A 22,248-nucleotide genomic window follows, 5' to 3' on the forward strand; every position below is an offset into this window, starting at 1 on the left:
TCCCTGTGGAAATGAATGAGAAAGTGATCCATGCTTATCTCACCTGGATGGAAATAATCAAGCAATAGCCATGAGTGTGAGGTGGCATGGTGACCCTAGGTATTATCCACTATACAGAACAAACTTTTAGTCTGACTGTTCCAAAGTCTAGAAAAGGGGAAAAAATACAACAATGGCAAGACCATTTGCTTTCACTCTAAGCCATCATTCCAGTATAGATTTAACTGTTTAAGAGTTAATATTATTTTTTCATTCTATCTGATTTTAGAATTTTCTCTCAACTAATTGCAAAGGTAGGTGGGGCATAATGAAATAATAGTAAATATTGCCCTCAAACTCTAACAGCATTTATTTATTCATAAGACTTACATCTCAAAATGCACAAAATATGGTATGTGTAGTCAAGGAAAATTTATCACATGAAAAATTTTAAGAAGTATCTAAGTCAGATTCACTCAAAATTTAGGCAAAGCTAAGTTATAGGAGCACAAATTTTCTACTTTAAATAATGTCACATGATAAAATAGTGAGATTAAAAACTAAACTTCTCCAATTAATCTTAGATAACGAAGATGTATATAATAAGTTATCACCTCTTTGAGTCTCAATTTCATTATCTGCTAACTAAAAGCTATAAAACTTTTAAGGTTTTTTCCTATTGATTCTTCTCTCTAACCATCTGGAAAGGTTGCAGCTTTAATTAACACTCTCATGTATGAGTCTTAATAACAACTAATATTTGTTAGGCATTCAATAAATACAGACACCATATGAAGCACATCACTTATTCCATCTCATTTAAATCATTCTATAATCCATCAGGTGGATACAATAGTTACCCTCTTTCTACAACTGATGAAACTAAGGCACAGAAAGGGCAAAGGCTTTTTCCAAAGTGGTTCAACTAGTAAGTATCAGAATTCAACTATGAATTTAAAATTCTAACTCTATAGCCTACTATCTTTACCACAGAATAAGTTTAAATTCATGTCCCAGAAACTTGCTTTGTATTTTGGATACACAGAACCATTCCTCAGGAGTTGTTTATTCACATGAAACAACAACAACAAAAAAAAACTGACCTTTTTCAATAGTGAGAAGAAAGCAAATAACCACAGTATGCAATAATTGTCATCATAGCTACAGTACAAACTGATGAAACATTCTTAATTTTGCCACTTTTTGTAATTATTAAAGACTGTAAGACAAAGCTTGTTTTTAATTTAAAAGCTCACAGCAGCACAGGGAGTCCAATCTGTATTATATTTGTATTTGGAAAATAAACGTACACCGTCAAAAGAGAAAACAGACCTAAACAGAAGCTGATTAAATGCTTGAAAATAATTCAAGGCACTGTACCATTGAAGTGATTCCAAAAAGTGACATGGATGTAATATAAGATCCTGAACTACATCAGAACTCCAGGATTTAGCAAAAGGGTAAAAGGGGAGTTCATTCACGTAGAGGAAGAGAAAATTTTCTTTGGACTAGTTATATCAGATGATATGTTTGTTTAAGGAAAAGTCAACAGGTGGGAAAAAGTTCTGCATGCCTAACGTGGAAAGAAAGCATATTTGCACCTAATATATTGCAGAAACTGTTTCAGTCTAACTCATTCTTTCAAAAATATCACCCTCATACAGTGGCCAAGGTCAGCTTGGATTTTGGTAATCTGCTATTTATAAGTGTAGATCATATATGTTAAACTAATCTCAGAGGCATTCGGACACCCTGACTTTAAAAAATATTTTCCTTGTTTATTGTGCATGAATTACTAATTTTTCCCTTTGAGATCTGATAAATTTCAGCTTTTTGTTTGTTTTTGTATCCCAATTTCAAGTATATAACATCTAAGTTTCCCATTGATAATCAACAACCTTCTTTGCATCATTGCTAAAGGCCCATATTATCATTTGGTCGCATGCTTTACAAAAGCATTACTGTAAATATTTCAAAAATAAATGATCCCTTACAACTTAAACACAAGTTTCAGACCTTAAAGATTCCCTGTGGGTGTAACAGTAGTATCCTACAAGATCAGGAGAAGCAGGCCCTCATTTTATGTGAAATTTGTAACAATGCAATCATGAGGTAACCTAAGAGAGTTTTGAATTTGTACTCATTGTTAATATGGGTCCTTAAATTCAATACCTCTGCAATTTTGAAGTTACACTGTGTGGACTAGTAAAAAAAAAAATAATAGGACAGAAGATTTTTAAAAACTATTTTCTAGACCCACTGGGTCACTAACTACATCACTTTACCTCCATAAGACTGAGGATTCTTATCTGTCATTGCCAAACCTATATAAAACAGTAGAGAATTAAAGATAGTTCACAGGATATGAATGTTAGGCACATAACTGTAAAGACCAACTAGCATCACTGCTAATAAGGAGTTAGAAAAGCACCTTGCAACAACGTATGGAGATGTCTTCAGAAAGAGTGCTATCACAGGATGTAATTTCATAAACAAATTATGCAGAAAATGAAGACGATTATAGAGCTGTGAATTCAACAGCAGTGTAAAGGATAGACGTAGAGATTAGATATAAGGTGGGAGGACAGAGATCCATAATTCATTGTATGTCTTAATGATATATAGAACAGTGCACTGCATAAAACAGGCACTTTGTAAATGTTGCAACTGAAATAAATGCATACTTAAAGACTTTCTCCTTGGATGTGGCCAAATAAAAGCTATTTTGCATAAACCTTTTACTTTTACAAAGTTGGAGGTGGCTAGAGGCCAAAGTATGACATTTAGGCATGCCGCATAGCATCTTGTGGGTATTCCTTTTCACAGAGGTGAAATAACTCTAGACTGGAAGTGATTTACTCTAAGAATGTGGTCAAGTTTCTAGCATTACGTGCCCTACCTCGAAATCACAGGAAGTGGGGATTCAGAGAAAGGTGTATTCTCTTATGATTTCTTTGCTTGAAAATCTGAGGAAACAGTGTGTTAGGTGCAACTGAATAGCTTTGCTTAAACATGATTTGCAGTTAGGAGCAATGTCAGCTAGAGGAGGAAGGCCTCTAGCATACCAGTCAGAGATTTTAGGATATAATCCTATAGTATCTGGTATTTGCTACTAGTCACTTTCTTATCATATCTGCCAATGTTGAATGACTGAATAAAGGAGAAAAAGCTAACATTTTGGATTAATTATTTAGGATTCCAAAATACCCTGATAGGCTTGAACAAATAATCTGAATAACATGAAAACACCATAAAATGCTCAAGAAAACATATTAATTGCTGTTTTGATATTCAAACTAACCAATTCTAGTAGTGGTTAATGAAGGGCATGGCTTAATAACAATTCATATTTAAATATCTCACATTTTGGTTTGCTGTAACATTGAAGTTTATATTGTGACATGACTGGCACAAGCCAATGTTAAATCAATACAATTGTAGGTACATTTCTAAAAGTAGTATCCAGGTAATAGGAATCTATAGCACACTGTGTTCCATACTAGTACACTGTTTTGTACATTAGCCTGTAGCACAGAACTAAGTCTATTTGGGGATGATACGTTGGAGTGTCCTAGGCTCTGTCCTCAGGCTTCTTGTTTATCTATGCTAAACTCTTTAGCATAACATCTAATCTCATAGTGGCATTTGTATACTGAAAACTTCTCAACTTTTAACTTCAACCCAGACCTGCACTTTGAAATCCAGATTTTTATATTTATGCCTGCTTGACATCTTTGCTAGGATGTGCAATGGGTATCTCAATGTAACTTCACACTATATGCAAAATAGTAATTGCATGATGGGTACGGTGGCTCATGCCTATAATCCCAGCACTTTGGGTGGCCGAGGCAGGCAGATCACTTGAGGCCAGGAGTTCAAGATAAGTGTGGCCAACCAGGCGAAACCCAGTATCCACTAAAAATACAAAAATTAGCCAGAAGTGGTGGCACATGCCTGCAATCTCAGCTACTCAAGAGGCTGAGGCAGGAGAATTGCCTGAACCTGGAAGCAGGAGGTTGTAGTCAGCCGAGATTGCAAACTGCACTCCAGCCTGGGTGACAGAACAATATCTTAAAAAAAAAAAAAAAAAGAAGTAATTGTGGGTAAAATATACATCTAAATGTAAACATAAAAATAATAAAACTTCTAGACTATAACATATGAATATATAATTGTAACTTTGAGATAGCAAAGATATCTTAAACAGCTTAGAAACATCTCCAGCCATAAAGGAAAAGATTAATAAATTGGACCACATTAATATTTGGAACTTTCATTAAGAATGCAAAAAGGTAAGCTACAGAGAGGGAGAATATATTCACAGCACATATAAACAACAAATAATTTTTATCCAGAATATGTGCAAATTGCCTACATAAGAAAAAGACAAAAGATACAGTAGAAAAATAGATAAGAAATGTGAATAGACACTTCTCAGAAAAGGATATTAAAATGACCAATAAACATATGGATGACCCTCATTAACAATCATATAAATGCAAATTTAAACTACAGTGATATAATACTATATACTTACTAGAATATTAAAAATCAGAAATTAAAATACTAAATGTTAGCAAGACCATGAAGCAATAGGGACTCTCATCCACAGTTGCTCCGAATTTATACCGGCCCAATCACTTTGGAAAATATTTGGCATTATCTAGTAAACAAAACTGAACATACATAAGTCCTATAACCTAGCAGTTTTACTTGTAGGTATATAACCAATAGAAACCAATATACATATATGCACACAAAGATATGTATAAGCATAACCCCATTATTTATAGCAGTCAAAAATTGTAGACAATCCATTGTCCATAAAAAGTAAAACAAAAATAATTGTGTATCATAAAATGGAAAACCACAGAAATAAAATAGTACATACCACAACTACACACAACAACATGGATGGTTCTCATAAACAAAATATTTAGTGTAAAAAGTCAGAAAATATGGTTCAATTTATATAACATTTAAAAACGACAAAATTGTTCTATGGTATTAGAAATCAGAATAAGGATTATCACTGAGAATAGGAGAGTTGTGACTAAATGGGCAAACGTAAGGCTTATTTGGTATCAGTAATGTTCTTTTTCTTATTCTGGGTAGTGATCAAATGGTTTGTTCATTTTGTAGTAATTTATGGACCTGCACATTTAACAGCTGCATGATTTTATATGTTTGCTAAACCTCAATTTTAAAAAGAAGTTTCTAAAGAGACGCTGTATAGGGAGTATTCAGAAAAAAAAAATCAGAATGCCAAGAGCTTAAATAAAGAGTGATTAAAGAAATTTTAAATTTTAACCTTAAAAGCCTCTAAATATTTAAAAGAAAATGTGAAAGCTATCTTAAAAAATCACAGTGGGGCAGCAGTATTATTCTATATTACTCCAAAAGACCAATAACTAAAAGAAGGCAGGTTTTGCCCATTGCAGTCTAATAATTAGAACTTGCTGAAATGCAAATAACAACCTACAAAGGAATGAGCTGCCTATCAATGAAAATATTTAAACTATTTAAGCAAAGACTGCATAGCCATCTGTCAGAGAAGCTCAAAGGAGGATTCCTATAATGAGACAGAGGCTGAATGAGATAAACTCTGCTCCTTTCGTTTCTAAGATGCTACGGTTCATAATGAAATTGGTGTCAAACATGTATCTGTCCCTCTCCGCTTTCCTCCTTCCCTTCCTTCCTCTCTCCCTCCTTCTACAATCCCTCTTTCCCTCTTCGGACTCCAAAAAGATAATTATAGAAAATAAGATCTTGCATTTGGTCAATTCTGTTTCATTCAAGAGAGTCTCACAAAGACTAATAGGTATGATGGGAACCTTCACAAGGGGTCAGATATAAGAGTGCTATGTATTGTATGCACTGCCAAATCCACTCTCCCCAAAGGAGAAAGTATTTTGGAACTGGATGTTCCTCCTCCTCAAATATTTTTTCCAAGTATTTTGGAGAACTTCACCACCTCAGAAAACACACCAGAAAATATGTCCATAATTTCCTTAGCTTGATAACTTAATAAATATTTCATACTGGATTGCAGATGTCAAAGTGGTATGCAGCATTCTTTCAAAGACACTTTCATTTCTTAAGTCCACAGAAAACCTTCAAGCAACAGCAACTTGTTAAATTGTATATTCATTCCAGCATATTAATTCTCAACTAAATGAGATGTCATTTTATCTTATGACTCTTTACTCCAATCCAATAAGATGCAGAGCATTTATATCAACAAGTCACTGTAGAACTGGCCTATCAAAGACCATCTATTGCAAAGCAACAGATACATACAAATTTTGGACAAGCTAGTATTGAACATCATTAATAAAAGGGAAGCAGGCATAACTGGGCTTACTTTGTGGAAGAACAAAAGGAGGAAGAATGGTAATTGCAGGTGAAATATACATCTAAATGTAAACACTAAAACAATAAAACTTTTAGAAGATAACATAAGAATATGTAATTGTGAATTTGAAATAGAAATATATCTGTGCTATCTTTGGGAGGGGGAAATATATCTGTGCTATCTTTGGGAGGGAGGAGGCTGCATACAAGAAGGAAACCAATCTTGGCAGAGCCCTAGAGAGGTTCAGGACTCAGGAATTCCTGAGATATGGAAGGTAAGAAGGGTTAAGTAGGGCTAAAACAAGGAGTTCAGTTGAAAATACCCTCTACCCATATGAAAAGAATTATCCATAGCCAGAGAGTCATTCCCCTCAAACACCCAGGCAAAGGATTGGTGACTAATAACCAAAGAAATGGAACTAAGTCCCTGGGGAGAATTAGAGCACATAGCTTGGGACTTGGTGCCAAAAAGCAAGGCCTTCCATATTTGAGAGGGCCTCTGACTAATGGAAAGCTCTCTCTCCAGTCATAGATTAATGCAAAACCTACCAGTGATTACTAACTAGTTGACCCTAACTAGATTCACAGAGGTAACAGTCAGCTTTTGTGCCGTGTTATTCTTAAATGTTAATGAACAACCAAGAATCACTATATATTTGAGAAAAATCTTGTGATGTGATAGACACAAATACATACAGAAAGAAAAATTCATCCTGGTAGACATAGAAGTAATTCAGGGACTAGAATAAAATTTTAAAACAAGCAAAGCAAAACAAAACAAAACAACAATTCTAGTTTTCTCAGGGATCACCTAAGAATGTGATACTAAGATTAAAAAAATAAAATGGTATATGATATTTTAAAATGAAAATGACATTTAAAGCAAGATTATTCATGTTTTTAACATGAGGTATGTTCTAGAAAGGGCAAGGAGAAAAGAAAAATAAAAAACTAATGATATGCCTATTCAGCCCAATCCTAGTGATATGGTTTGGCTTTGTGTCCCCACCCAAATTTTATCTTGAATTGTAATCCCCAGGTGTTGAGGAAGGACCTTGGCATGAGGTAATTGAATCGTGGGGACAGTTTCCCCCATTCTGTTCTCATAATAGTGAGTGAGTTCTCATGAGATCTGATAGTTTTATGAGTGTTTGAAAAGTTTCACCTTCAATCTCTCTGTCTTTCCTGCCACCTTGTGAAGAAGGTGACTGCTGCCACTTCTGTCATGGTTGTCAGTTTCCTGGGGCCTACCTGAGCCATGTGGAACTGTGTGTCAATTAAGCTTATTTCCTTTATAAATTACCCAGTCTTGGATATTTCTTTATAGCAGTGTGAAAATAGACTAATACACCTAGCATATGTAAATAATAAGATCTTAACAGGAAAGGAAGAAAAGGAATGAGCATTTAAAATTAATAGACTGAACAATCTCAGAAAAGCTAGGAAAATTTAAAAAGCTAGAAAATCCCAAATATTTGGCAACTAAAAAACAACTTTTGGATAACTCATGATTAAAAATAAACTAAAAGGGAGATTAGAAAATTTGGACTGCATGAAAATGAAAACATGACCTATCAAAATATCTGATGGTGCAAAAGTGGTGCTTAGAGGGAAATGTATAGCACTGAAACATCTATGTTAGAAAAGAAGAAAAGTCTCAAATCAATGACCCAAACTTTCATCTAAAAAACTAGAAAAAGAAAAGCAAAAACCAAAGCAAGCAGAATAAAAGAAATAACAAACATCAGACATCAACAAAATGAACAACACAAAATCAATAGACAAAAATAAATGAAGCCAATAGCTGGCTCTTGGAGAAGATGGATAAAATCTCTAGCCAGCCTGCTCAGGAAAAAAGAGAAGACCAATATCTGGAGAGTGTGGATATCACTATAGATCTCACAGACACTAAAATGATAAGGGGATACTATAAATAACTTTATGCCAATAGATTTGACAAGTTACAAATGCCAACACAAAGCTAGCATTCAATAAAAGACAACTACCTTAATTATCATTGCAACAGTTAACACTGCAAAAGCCGTATACTGATCAGATATGAAGAGGAGTAACAATCCCTAGAAAAAGAATGTCAGTTAAATTGATTCTTCTGAGACTTTCCTCCCATATCTCAAAAACTGAAGCAGAGTATATATTTATAAAAAGTCACCCACCATGCCAATTCAAACAGGTATTCTTGCTATCTTAACTGCAATGAAGACAGTTGGTTCAGATTTAGATCTTTCCCTCTGCTAAGAATGAGTAAATGGAGATCAACAATGGAGTCAGACACCCACATTTGGTCCAAAGAATAGCACCTGCCAATATATGCACAGCCACAACCCTGTGAAGACCCAGCCATAAAATACATTCTTCTCCCGGACAAAATACTGGGAAAAAGGAATGGGAAGGCTCAATTGTGTTCCCTTTTTAGCTATAGCATCTAAATAAACATAATATTGTTTCAAAAGTTAGGTTGTAAAGAGCATTGAATTATTTCACCACATCTTAGAGTTAAGGAGAAAAAGAGAAGTCAACATGATTGCTAAATTTCTGTTTCTGATCCAAACTGTGCTATAGACACCAAACTCTTAAAGTATTAAATTATATTCAACTGGAAAATCAGAAGAAAAGATGTTTCAAATATTATGCAACATAATTTTCTCCTAATAGCAAAACAACAAAATTACAACTGTTACACATTACTTCAGTGTTTTCTGCCAAATTCACCATCATGCTTTGCAAAATAGATTGAGCCATAATTTTCATAAATTTTACGGAGTAATCATGGTTATATCCCTTTTAATGCTCTGAATATTACCTCTGTTATTTATTACAGCACACTCAACATCTTTCCTGACAACTGATTTTTATTAAAAACTTTCTTATGAGGCCCTCTTTTAACTCTGAGAAGTAAAACTGTTTGACAGAATAGCCATTTAATTTATCCATTTCTAACGATATGTTTCACATAGTAAATTATTTTTTCTTTTGCTTGTTTTGTATCATTTGTAATATGAAAGCCATTGTACTTGTTAAGCCTAGGCAGCCAGAAGTTTTTTTCTTACAATTTATAGATCTGAAGAAAGAAATATTACTATCATTTTGCATCAAGGGTCAAGTAGTCTCATGGATATATTTGTCCTTTATTGCACATATACAAATCCAAAACAATCTGTAAATGCTTCCTCAGTTATGTACAATAGCAGCTTTTATAATTTCAGTAACACAAATGTTTTAAAAGGTAAAAACCCTTATGTACATCACTGCAATCAGCAAATTCACTAATTTTACATTTTATTGCACCTTCCCCATTTTGCATTGTTTCTCCAAAATTTGTAGCAATTTTAATAACTCAATATTTCAATATGTGAAAAAGGTACATAAAATTGAGTTTAAAAGAATTAATAGCTTTCTTAGTTGCACACAGAATGTGAATCCATATACTCCAGTTTACCAACGTTTTTGAAATTTTCTTCTGGATGGAAGTAGTAAAAATCTTTTCCCACAAAAGGATTCTACTAAATGATTATTCTCTCTTTGTTAAAAATAAACTATACTGATTTTAAGGTTGTAGTTAATGTTCTCTTTGCTGTAAACCACAAATTGAACTCTAAGCAAAATGGAGGATTTATTGAAATGGTTTCTGCAGTATCTCCCAAATTCAAAGACCCTATTGAAGGCCCTTCCAAACAAAGGGACAGATACATGGGTAAATTAGGGACCTCAGTAACAGAAGATTATGATCACATATTTTAAAAGATTAGCCTCAGTGATTCCTTGGCTCTGTGCCTCTCCATTTCTAAAGTCCCTTTCCAACAGAGGGAATGCTATTGGCTCACCAGTAATTGATCACCTAGGTGGAGAGGGTTAGGGATTAGCGAGGACATCCATGGCCTCTAGGGCACCTGTCCTGGATTTGCATTCCATTTCCAGAGAAGAAAGAATCGTGAGGTGCCACGTCAAAGTTCGACCTCTTCGCTGCATGATTTTTGTTTGTTTCTTTGTAAACAAGTTACTAGATATAAGAAATTCACCAATAATTGTTCGTTTTAAAATTTTCCTAAAGTATTATAATCTGTTTCTTCCTTCCAGGTATGACTATATTTCAAACAAAAGTAAATTAAGAAAGATTAATAAAACAAATATTTATTAACATAACTATTATACCTAATACTCAGGTAGCCAACATCCTGCTAAGCAACTTGCTCAAATCTTAACATTCTCCCATATTGGAATCATAAATTTTAAAGAAACAAAGCATTATGTAAAAGTCTATTCTTCAATCCTACTCTTCTCCCTCCTTTCTTTTCCAACTTCCTCCTACCTAGCACAATGTAACCATTTTCCTTAAGTTAAGGTATATTATTCCTCAGTGTGTACTATACAGTTTATATATGATTAGAACATGAGTATGTCCATAAAAATGATTAATTATTGTCAGTTTTTGAAGTTTATATAAACATTTTAAATATTAAGTTATTAAGCATGCTGTGTGCATGGTTTTGTTTTGTTTTGTTTTCTGAGACAGAGTCTCAACTCTGTCACCCAGGCTGAAGTGCAGTGGCTCAATCTCGGCTCACTGCAACCTCCGCCTCCCGGATTCAAACAATTCTCCTGCCTCGGCCTCCCAAGTAGCTGAGTTACAGGCACCTGCCACCACACCTGGCTATTATTTGTATTTTTAGTAGAGACAGGGTTTCACCATGTTGGTCAGGCTGGCCTCGAACTCCTGACCTCACAATCTGCCCATCTCAGCCTTCCAAAGTGCTGGGATTACAGGCATGAGCCACTGTGCCTAGCTCATTCTGTGTTCTAAATAGTGTTTTAAATACTTTTACCTGTAAAAATTCATTTAATCCTCACACACTTTCTATTAAATACAGTTAGTAATCCAATTTACAGATAAGGAAACTGAGACACAAGAAGGAACGAATTCATCAGTGACTGAGAGTCATTCTGTACACATCATTCCAAAACATCCTTTCCTTTTAACTAAACATGATGTCTTTGAGATGATCCTATGTTGATCTAAAGAATGCCTATATTTTTTGCATTAATTCCTGTATAATATCCCATTGTAAGAATGGACAACAACCTGTTCTTATGTTTATGAACATTTAGGTTATGCTGCTATTATGAGCAATGCTACAATCACAATTACATGATAATTACAGACTTGTAATTATCTCCTTGCTTATATGAGTAAGAGTTTCTCTCATTTGAAGTAACTGGTCTTTTTAAATTTTTGTCAACCTAGTGGGTATGAAATATAGCTCATTTTAATTCTCTTGTCTCTGATTAGCAATCAGATTAGTACAGTTGAGTGTCTTTTCTTATTGATTGAACTATTTGGCTTCCTCATCCCTGAATTGCCTGTTTACAATCTGTTCAGTTGTTGATTGGATTTTTTTTAACTAGTAAAAATTCTTTTTAAGTTATTGATACAAATGCTTTGTCAGCTTTATGTATTACATATATATGTGGCCTGTCTTTAAACATTGCTAATTATCTTTTGTCAATAAAGGATTTTAGTTTTAATGAAATCAGATTTACTAAATTTTAATGGTTTGTGATTTTAGCATTTTGTTAAATAAATTATTCCCAGAAGGTATAAAGATATTTTCCCATATTTTCATATTTAATTAATCACATGGAAGTAATATTCATGTTTTCCATGGATGAGTGTCTCTCTCTGGGAGCTCAATGGTTAATGAGCCCAGAATCTGGACCCAGATTGCTTGAGTTTAAACATGAGTTTTACCATGAACATTGGGCAAAATAGTTAACTTCTCTGTGGCTCGTTTTGTCACCTAGAAATAAAGATATAAATCAGGAGTAATTGAGTTAACATATAAAGTGCTTAGAGCAGTGACGGTCATGCAATACAAGCTACTAATGTATCTACTGTTGTTATTAACATCAGTTTTATCTGCTACTTCTGAGCTAACACCCCACTGTCATAAGTAATATGCTCTCTGAAGGGCAATTTTGTTCATTTGCATAGTGGTTAAGAATCAGACTCTGGAGCCAGACTGTCTAGATTTGAATTTAAGTCACTCACTAACCAGTTATATAAACCTGGATAAGACGTTCAACCTCTTCGTGCCTCAAAATTCTCATCTATAAAGTGGATATAAAAATAATGCCTATTTCATATATGTAGTAAATATTAAGAGTTCAAGGATATAAAGCACTTATGAAAAATGCCCAGTACTTGGCAAGCTTTTAATATGTTAGCTATTGCTGAAATTATAATCATATTATCATTTTTTAATTGTCTTAATGAAGTATAATTGGCTGTCTTGATTCTGCCAGTTCGAAAATCACAGCATGAATTATATATGGGACATGTACTAGCAGACATAAGATTCAACTGGGACAGCTTCTTACATATGTAAAATTTTTGGACACCAAATCATATTTGGGCTTTTGGTCATTTGTAAATGACCAAATACATTTTATTTTAATTCAAATGACTATGTCTCATGTCAGGTATGTAACACTAAAGATGTCATTAAATTTTCATATAAAATGATTGATAACTTTAAACACCTAAATAAAATTACATTTTGCTTACATAAGATTAAATTATTGAAACAATGACATACTTTTTTTTTCCTAAAATGGCTAGAACTAAGCTTTAGCATCTGTAGTTCTAGAGCACTACAGTGGATGTTGGTAGTGTCCTTCTTAGATCTCATTTCCCAGGCCGATGTACCCAGCTCCAGAACTGCAGGTGTTAAAAGCTAATGGTTCCCACCTGCACCCTCCTCAAAAGGACTGTCCTTAGCTGACAGGAGCCACTTCTCCACCTCCCACCTCTGTGGCAGCTGATGATTAATCGATGGAGAGAGGAATGGGGAAGGAAATGTATACAAGCAAACTCCCCTTGCTGCAGGCAGAACAATCTCTCATACTCCAGAGCTCTCTGTGAGATCAGACTGAGACTAGATTTCAACTGAAACCACATCTCTGCCTAGCTTCTTCCTCTATAGTATCATGCTTCCATCATGCCATAACAGGTTTTAGGTAAGAGAATTTCTCAATAAATCGCTCGCACTAAAATTGGCATCCTAGGCTCTGCTTTTAGGGAATCTGATCTAACATAACACATGGTATTTACGCTTTATTAAACATCTATAATGCAGTAGCTCACACTTTGGGAGCCCAGGCAAGAGGATAACTTGAGCCCAGGTGTTCAAGACTAGCCTGGGCAAAATAGGGAAACCCTGTCTCTACAAATAATAAAAAACTAGTTGAGTGTGGTGACACATGCTGGTAGTTTCAGCTTTTCAGGAGGCTGAGGTGGGAGGATACTTGAGCCCAGGATATCTTAGCTGCAGTGAGCCATGATGGTACCACTGCACTCCAACCTGGGCAACAGAGCAAGGCACTGTCTCAGAAAAGAAAAGAAAAAAAACCACCTACCAAGTTTTAGGCTTAGATGTGCTTTACACATTATATAATTTTATTCTATAAATATCTCAGCAGTGTGAAAATTATTATCCCCATACTTTGGGTGGGGAAACTCAGGCTGTGTTAAGTTGAGAAATGTGTCTTTAGCTTGTGATAAGTAGAAAATCCAAGATTCAAACTCAGATAAGATGACTCCATAACCTTCACTCTTTCCTGCACTTCTCACTGCCTCTGTATCAAATTTTTATCCAGGAAATAAGGAAATTAAAGATCTATCCAGCTATAGTTTTTCTAGTGAAATAAATGTTGATATACATTTTCCCCCAAACGTTGATGTAATTTATTTAAAATGAGGGTAAGATTGTGTGAGTCATATAATTTCCATAAGAGTTTATTAGTAGACAAGCATGAATTCTATCAAAAAAGAAATAAACATCTGTATAATACCTTCATTTTCTTGAAAGGGAACATTTTATAAAAGTTGGAAAATAGCAAGGAGGGAAAAGATCATGTCAGCACAATGTTATTGGTCATATACAACGCAATCTTATGTTTCATAGAGATTTCAACACAGGAAATGGGTATATTAGGAACCACCTAATTCATAGGTTTTCCTGACCCAGGTACAGTGGTTTCTTTGAATGACTCTGAAGGAAAAGCTGTAGGCAATGTTTTTTTACTAGCTTCAATAATGCATATTTCAAAGCCAAAACTAGTCATCCATGTGACTGTTTATATAGTCAACATTCAGTGGGAAAATAAGTGTCAATGGGTCTCACTTTTCCCACCCAGAACAGCAAGTGACCTCTCATTATAATCTTCGTGAGTCTTTGATTAGAAACGAAATGTTTTATTTTCATTTTTTTCACTCAACAAATCAGCATTTAAAAAATAATTATCTCCTCCCCCAGCTGCTTGTTCACTAGAAAGTTATATAATCCTATTATATTAGAAACACTATAGGGAGGACCCAAGTTCTATACATCTTTGTTTTTGACAAATAGTAAAGTGGTTTGCACAGAGTATAAGTTAAAATGGACAGTCGTTCCTACAACACTAAAGAAATCTATAGTGTTTCTTTAAAAAATATTCTGATGGCTATAATATCTTACATTGGTCAACAATCTTTACATCTCTAACAAAATATATAAGCAACTGATTGTCTCAAAGAACTGTTTCAACTATCTTTTCTAAAAAGAAATTCAAATCCAATCAATGTTTTCCTTAAAGACTAGCAGCAAAAATATTGCATATTTTCTATATCTATTTTATTCACAGTTATAGCTTTAGCAGTTATAACACTCCTTTATTATAAATTTATTACATATTAAATAGTTGTCATGTATCATACAGTGTGATGAATGTTTAATCTATATTTTCAGTAATAAATCTTAAGATGAGGGTACTCTTTTAATTCCCACCTTACAGACAAGGAAATTGTGGCTTAGAAAATACAGTAATGTCCTTTTGCAATCCACAATACTTGGTAGGCAGTGAGTCTGGAACTTCAGTCTAGTTACTGTCTACCTCGAAAATCTGTTTTTTAATCACTGAACTATACTAAATCCTCCAAAGCCAGGATTATATGTCTTTCCATTATTAAAATTATTATCAGCTGCTCACTCTCCTGAATCCTACAAATCACTATTTCTTACATAAAAACAAGCACATGGTTTCCAGATTTTATCTCCTAATCAATCACTCAATCTATCTTTCTCTTCCCATTCATTCTGTCATTTATTTATCCCAGGCTTCTATTATATATCTATTATGTATTGCCTGAACTGTTACAATGGCCTCTCAGTTGACCTCCCTGTCTTACATCTCATTCCCCATCTCTGTGGAGACACACTTATCCCCATATACTGCTGCCAGTGTACTATTAAGTTGCATGTCTGATCACATTAACCATTTTTATACATTATTTTAAGGACATTCATCACCTTCACCTCAGTAGCACTGTCCATGCTACTGAGCACAGCAACAGAGCCCTTAGTCCTGGCTGTTGCCCATCTCTTTGGCTTCATTGCCTCCTCTCCCACATTTATTTGAGAATTATTTACCAAGTAAAATTGACCAGGGTTGGTGACAAAATGGATGTGAGATCTGGTAAGTGGAAAAGGAAAAAAAAATAACTTAGTAATAGAGTAAATGTTGAGCATTTGAGGGATAGCAATATGGAGGTAAACTTTGGAGTAGAGTTCAGATCTTTTTCTCCAGCTTCTTAACATCTGAACATATTCTTTTGTCAAAAACAAATCAAATTCAGTACGTTCAAAATCAAACACATGATCTCTGTGCCCTACTTCTGATCTTTTAGTGCACTCCATCTCAGAGTGGCCATACCATCTATCTATCTCCAAAGACCACCCTCTTTCTTTCTATCCCTTCCTTAACTATATCCTATCACAGCATCCTGCCAAGTTTGCCTTCTAAATAGCTCTCAAATCATTTCTCTTCTTTTCATCTGATTTTGCAGTGCATTTGCTGGCATCTGCTTTATCCTTTCTGTAATTTATTTCCTATACTAAAGACACACTGATGTTTTCTGTCTGAAAATCTGATTATATCATCCTCTACCCACTTACACACAATCAGAGCTTTTTGTGTTTTTCCTCCATGGCACCCGTCACATCGCATTTTTGCTTTTATTTCTATACAAATAACGATTATTTGTTTATTCACTTTCTGCCCCAAACAACTGTAAACTCCATAAGCACTTGCCACCCATTGTATCCCAAGCAGTTAGTACACCTCATATAGAGCCACTTACCACTATTTGTTTAATGACTAAGTGAAAAAACATAATTAATAGATGAAAAAAGAAGATCTAGGTTTCTGTTTTTGTAGCAGGAAACAGTCAGTAAGCTCACGGGTTTTGATGATTCACTAAGGGAAAATGCATATAGTAGAAGAGATACAGGTCAACTGGAGGTATAAGATGATCAGCCCAAGAAAGAGATTGAGTTAAAAAGTCAGAAGAAAGTAGAAAAACTATAAGATAACTATATCATAGACACCAAGGAAGGAAATAAAACAGATTGATCTGCTATGTAAATACCTCAGAGTAGTCTGAAAAGAAATGAGAAATTATTGTCCCAAAATAATCCATTTTACCTCTCTAATTTCTAACTAGTTTTTTCTTCAATTACCACATCTTTACCTCTAAGATTTTCCTTAGTCTCTATCACATATATGAAATGCTCTCAAGATGCACATCTTTATTAAAGCATCCTCTGCAATTCTACCATTCCTATTGCAACATTTCTGGAGATTAAATTATGTCCTAGTCTTGGCTTCATTTAAATATTTAATTTCTATAACTTTTCCACTGATATTTCTGAGAAAATACATTTGTAATTGCTCACATATTCATTCAGACTTTTCTGCTGTGATTACTAAAGCTGTCCAAAGTCTAGTCTCTGCCCATATTTCCATCCCCACCCTTTTAAAACCTCTGCCAGCCTACTTCCTACAAGAAATTTTCCCTTATTTTAAGTCAGGGTTAATTCTATTCTATTAACTAAACATGGTATGATTTTTTTCTCTCTCTGAACTACATTGAGGGTTTTGCCTGCATGCGATATTTTCAGTATGCAGTGAGACCTGATAGTGAGAAAAACTCCAACTTTTTTATTGAGAAAATATTGGTAGAATAGATCTCCTTATATACATATTTTTCTGCTGCTCTAAATTTTTTATCACACTATTTCTGATTATTTTTCTGTAAGTCAGTCACTTACTACAGTTTTAGCATGAATATTTGTCTTTTCTATTAAATTTGATTTGGAACATGTTAAGACTTACAAAGACTATTATCACAAATATCATATTAACAAAGTGTGAAAGTAAATCTTTATTCCAAATAATATTCACATTCTCTACATATTTTATATAGCACACATTTTAATAAAGTAAAAGTATATTATCCTGGGATCATCCAAAATAATAATGACAACACAGTTCTTCTATTACGTGATTTCTATCACCTCTTCCAAAGTAGGACTAAAAAGCAGACTATGGTATTATATTCTAGGAGTCACATAAAATCAGGGGACAAAACTTGGGATTAGTGGGTGATGCAACTTGGGAGAATGTAAGAAGAGGTTAAGTTTAAAAGAAGCAGAAGCCTTTACCCAGGTTAAAGAGCCATTCTGCCATGCATAGGCATTTTCTTTGCAATGAATGTTTAGAATCCTTTTTCTTTTTAACTATTTGGCTACTTCTAGAGATGTAAATGGGAATTTTTAACTTTCTATATATATTCCTGTAACATATAATTAATAAAGAGGAATCATTTTATATCTTGTAAATTAGTTAAATATCTTTAAGATATTTAATGTTACATTTTTTAATATTAATTGTGCCTTTAGTGTATACATTTTAAGCTGCTGGGTGAAATGTACTTACACTCAGTTTTCCACTGCGATTGTCTTCTTCTCTCATTGCCAGGGCCATCAGAAAATTATCTTGTAGGTCTTTACCAGCACTTGTTAGTGTCCTGTAAAAAGCAGATCTTCAGTTATAATATATTAGATAACGAATATGTTTCCAACACTCTGGAGCCAACAACAATGCTTCTTTATTCCAAGTGACAATTTCCTTGCAACATGAAAACCATATAAACAAAATCATTATGATCTACTAGATTCCTCAATTTAATTGTATATAGTAATAGAGTCTTTATCTATAAATAGTTGGAATCAAGCCTTTAAATAATATATCCATATCAAGACTCATGGCAGACATAATTTCATTTACATGCCCATTTCATTCCTTTTTAACATATCATGAAAAGCCAACATGTTCGTACAGCTCACTTCTCATAAAAATTTTAAATTGCCTATAATTTTAGTACAGCTTATTAATTTAAGGAAATTAAAATACTAGACACCTATGCTAATACCGTTACTGGAGTAGAGCCTTAATTTTAGCTCTATGAGTAGAGATAATCAAGGCAGGAAAGGAAACTAGGTTGACCTATCTTTGTCAGATGAAAGGAAGCATCAAGAATTCAAAAAATAACATTCTCTGGAAATATATTTTAAAAGAAATGTATCACAAAGATCTCAATCAAGCAAAACTGAACCACAAAATAGTAAGTTCAAGAGTGATTTGTGAAATAATAATATTTTCTTTATATAGCAATTTCCTACATACTCCATAAACTTTTTCGTTATGTGTCTGCTATGAACCAGGAACTGTTATCAGGGCACAATGATGCACAAGGCATAGTTCATGCTCTCAAGTTGCCTATGGTCACATAGAGGTAAACAGATATATAAACCAGATATATAAACATAATGTCATACCATGTGATAACTGGAATAATAGAGATATAGACCGAGTATCAGAGGAGTTCATAAAAGAAGTATCTTATTCAAGGAAAAGTCACTTAATCTCAAATTTAAAACCAATTATTATTGAACTTAATGTTAAAACGAGATAGTATTAACCAGTTTGTGGGGTGGAAGGAGAGAGTTATCAGTAAATAAAAAGGAATAAAGAAATTCAAATGTAAAATTGCAAGGCAATCGGGTAATGGCAAAACAGAGAGTAAACACAAGAAGTGAGGGAGAAACCAGGTAATATTAATAGAAGTTAACATTATAATAAACATATTGTTATAAATATTTAGTAAGTCCAGATAGTAGAGTCTGGTCTTAGAACTCATTCTTAGAATCCCTTTCAGGGAAGGCTTGTGTGCTACTTAAGGAGGTTGGACCTTGTCATTCTACCAGAAAGCGTTGAACCAAATGGGTCTAATGCAAGGAAATAAGATAATCAAAACTGTGTTTTAGAAACAGTATTCAGCAACTTTGAAAAAGGTAGCCTGGAGGAGAGCAACACTGCGGGGATTAATTAAGGGACTATCACAAACCTTTAGAAAGAGATGATGAACATCTGATTTAAAAAAGTGATGTTAAGGATAGGAAGGCAAGGATAGATTTGGGAAGTATTTAAGAGATAAAATACACCTAGTGATTGCTTTTTGTGAAGAGTTACGGAGCAATTACTACTAGGTTAAATCATTGCAACCTACTGTTTATGTTATTGATCTAGAAATGTAGCTCTTTAAATTGATCATAACTTGTTTGCTTTTGTTTTTCTAGTTTTATCTTCCTCAGCTTGTCATATATATATATATGTACATATCACTTACTATATATATTATATATAATATATTTATATATATATCACTTAATAATAAAAAACCTAAATATACATGGAAATAACTACTAATTAGTACCAAAGGAGAGAATCAGATATTTGAGAATTTCTTTAATGCACTGTTCTGTCCAAAAGTGTTTCATGTTACAATATGTACTATGTACTATTTTAATATTAAATGTCTAAAACAGAAAAGTAATTTTGTCAGTTGCTTGTTTAGAAAAATCTACATGTTTTCTACTGCTCACAGGATAAGCTTCTAATCACTTATCCAGCTTCTACCTAATTTCCTGCTTATGGTCTGTTTTAAAAACCACAGTCTGTTGGAAATTCTCTGTGAAATTTGAACAGAGAATTCATTTTACAAGTACATAAATCAACAGTGGTTAGGTTATACTATAGTAACCAATGGCCCAAATCTCAGTGGTTTACAATTGCAAGCGATTACTTCTCAATAATAATATGCATAAATAGCAGGTTTACTGCGGCTTTTCATCCTGGGGGACTGAGACACTGATGAAACATCTTCTATCTGAACCATCTTTGCTTACTGTGCAGAGGGAAAAGAGAACATAGCCACACATTGTCTCTTAAAGCTTCTGCTTAAAAGTAACACATATAACTTCCACTCATATTTTCTTGGCCAAAGCAAGTGCTATGGCCAACCTTGAAATCAATGGGGTGAGAAAATACAATCCTGTCTAGGGATTTTTAGTAAATATTTGTGGACAGTAGCTCAGACACTCATAGCTTCCTACAGCATGACCGACAAAGGTTGAGACCAGATTGCTCAGAAAATAAGAGCAGTAAAGAAAAGAATTTCTGAGCAAATTCTGATACTACAGAAAATTTGTTAACTTGGTTCACTGTAGTGTAACCAAGTAAAGGCTCTTTTGAGAATTAAAATCACTAATCCTAGCTTCAAAACCAAACCTTCCCCTACATATCCACAGAGCATCCTAAAAATTACAGTTGAAGGAAGGAAATATTAATAGATTTAGTCTTCTGTGACAGTTGTAGACATCTATTGCTTTTGCCTCCTAATATTGTTTCTCCCTTTTTATTGGCAACATAACCCTAACTTTTACTTGGGCAACAGTCTTTTCCACGTTCTTTGCCTTAGTAGAATCGAGGTACCCACTTACTTACAACTCTTACCTCCCAAATCTCAGCTAATGAATACACCTCAAGCTTTGCCAATGTCATTTCACCTCATGAGAATGTAAATCTTTAACAGAGACACAAGAACGAAAGGTAGCTGAGTTATAGTAGCTACCCTTACTTCCTACTACATAGTCTTATTCAACTTTGTCTTTGAATCTATGATAATCATTGCTCTTCCAATTCCCTTTTTATTTTGTTCATTAGAATTGGTTTCTATTGCTCACAATAAAAACCCGTAATTGATACAATGGCTATACAGTTAGGGTACTACAGAATTCCTAAGAGTTTCCACAAAATATGTCTACTTCCTGCCCTAGCTACCTTCCCAAGCATACCTTATTTTGCTGTAAATTTTTAGAGCTTCACAGATAAAGTCCAATTTGATCATCAACCCTGATCCCACAGCACAAAAGGTAATGATCACATCAGTTTTGCCTGTAGCCTTCAAGGTTTTTTAAATTATATATAGATATATGTCTATAATGTATCTATATATTTGTGTACTCATTAAAATATATACAGTATCATGTGGTCAGTTGTTCATTTTATTATATATTTTGCAACTTACTGTTTTATTGCTATTATTATAACTATTCCTGGAAGTGGATGTTTATGAAAGTTCCAAGGAAAATCAAAATTATTCCTGATATATCAGATATAAAATGCCAGAAAAATAGATTTTTCGGCATCATTCACTACTAAGGACGGGACTCCCAATATTTTGCTAAGCGTTACTCTCTTGCTAATGACTGAGGTTTTCAGCAGATATCTGGGCTGGACAAGAAATTAAGGTAATAGGCAATAGAATTCTTATTGTCCCTGGACAGTTACTATGGCAGACACTGTTCCCCCTTCTTCTGTAACAATGAAAGCTCCTATTTTCGCTTGGGCATGTAGCAGCCTGGAATAAAGATGACATTTCTTAGTCTCTTTGCAGCTAGTTACGTTCATGTCACTAACTTTTACACATTAAGAGCCAAGTGAAAATGATTTGCACCTTCTAAGGAGTGTATTTAAAGTAGGGAAGGGTACTTTTTTTCTTGTAGCTAGAATGCAATATAATGACTGAAACTCCAACTGCCATCTTGGTCATAAGTTGGAGGTCACTATTATGGAGAAACAAAGAGAGGAGCAGGGTCCCTGATATTTCAGAATACCAAC

At 34.0% G+C, this 22,248-nt stretch overlaps 1 protein-coding gene across 1 annotated transcript in view; it reads right to left on the bottom strand.

Annotated features, from left to right (window-relative positions):
- The window catches only part of CFAP299 (cilia and flagella associated protein 299), a 701,860-nt gene that overhangs the window by 374,762 nt on the left and 304,850 nt on the right, over positions 1 to 22,248 (bottom strand). The window contains exon 6 of the mRNA XM_032149141.2: positions 18,163 to 18,253. Within this exon, the coding sequence (XP_032005032.1) occupies positions 18,163 to 18,253 (91 nt within the window). The remainder of the gene's footprint in view (positions 1 to 18,162; positions 18,254 to 22,248) is intronic.

This window comes from Hylobates moloch, unplaced genomic scaffold (genome assembly GCF_009828535.3).
Source record: "Hylobates moloch isolate HMO894 unplaced genomic scaffold, HMol_V3 SCAFFOLD_2, whole genome shotgun sequence".
Lineage (NCBI taxonomy): Eukaryota > Metazoa > Chordata > Mammalia > Primates > Hylobatidae > Hylobates > Hylobates moloch.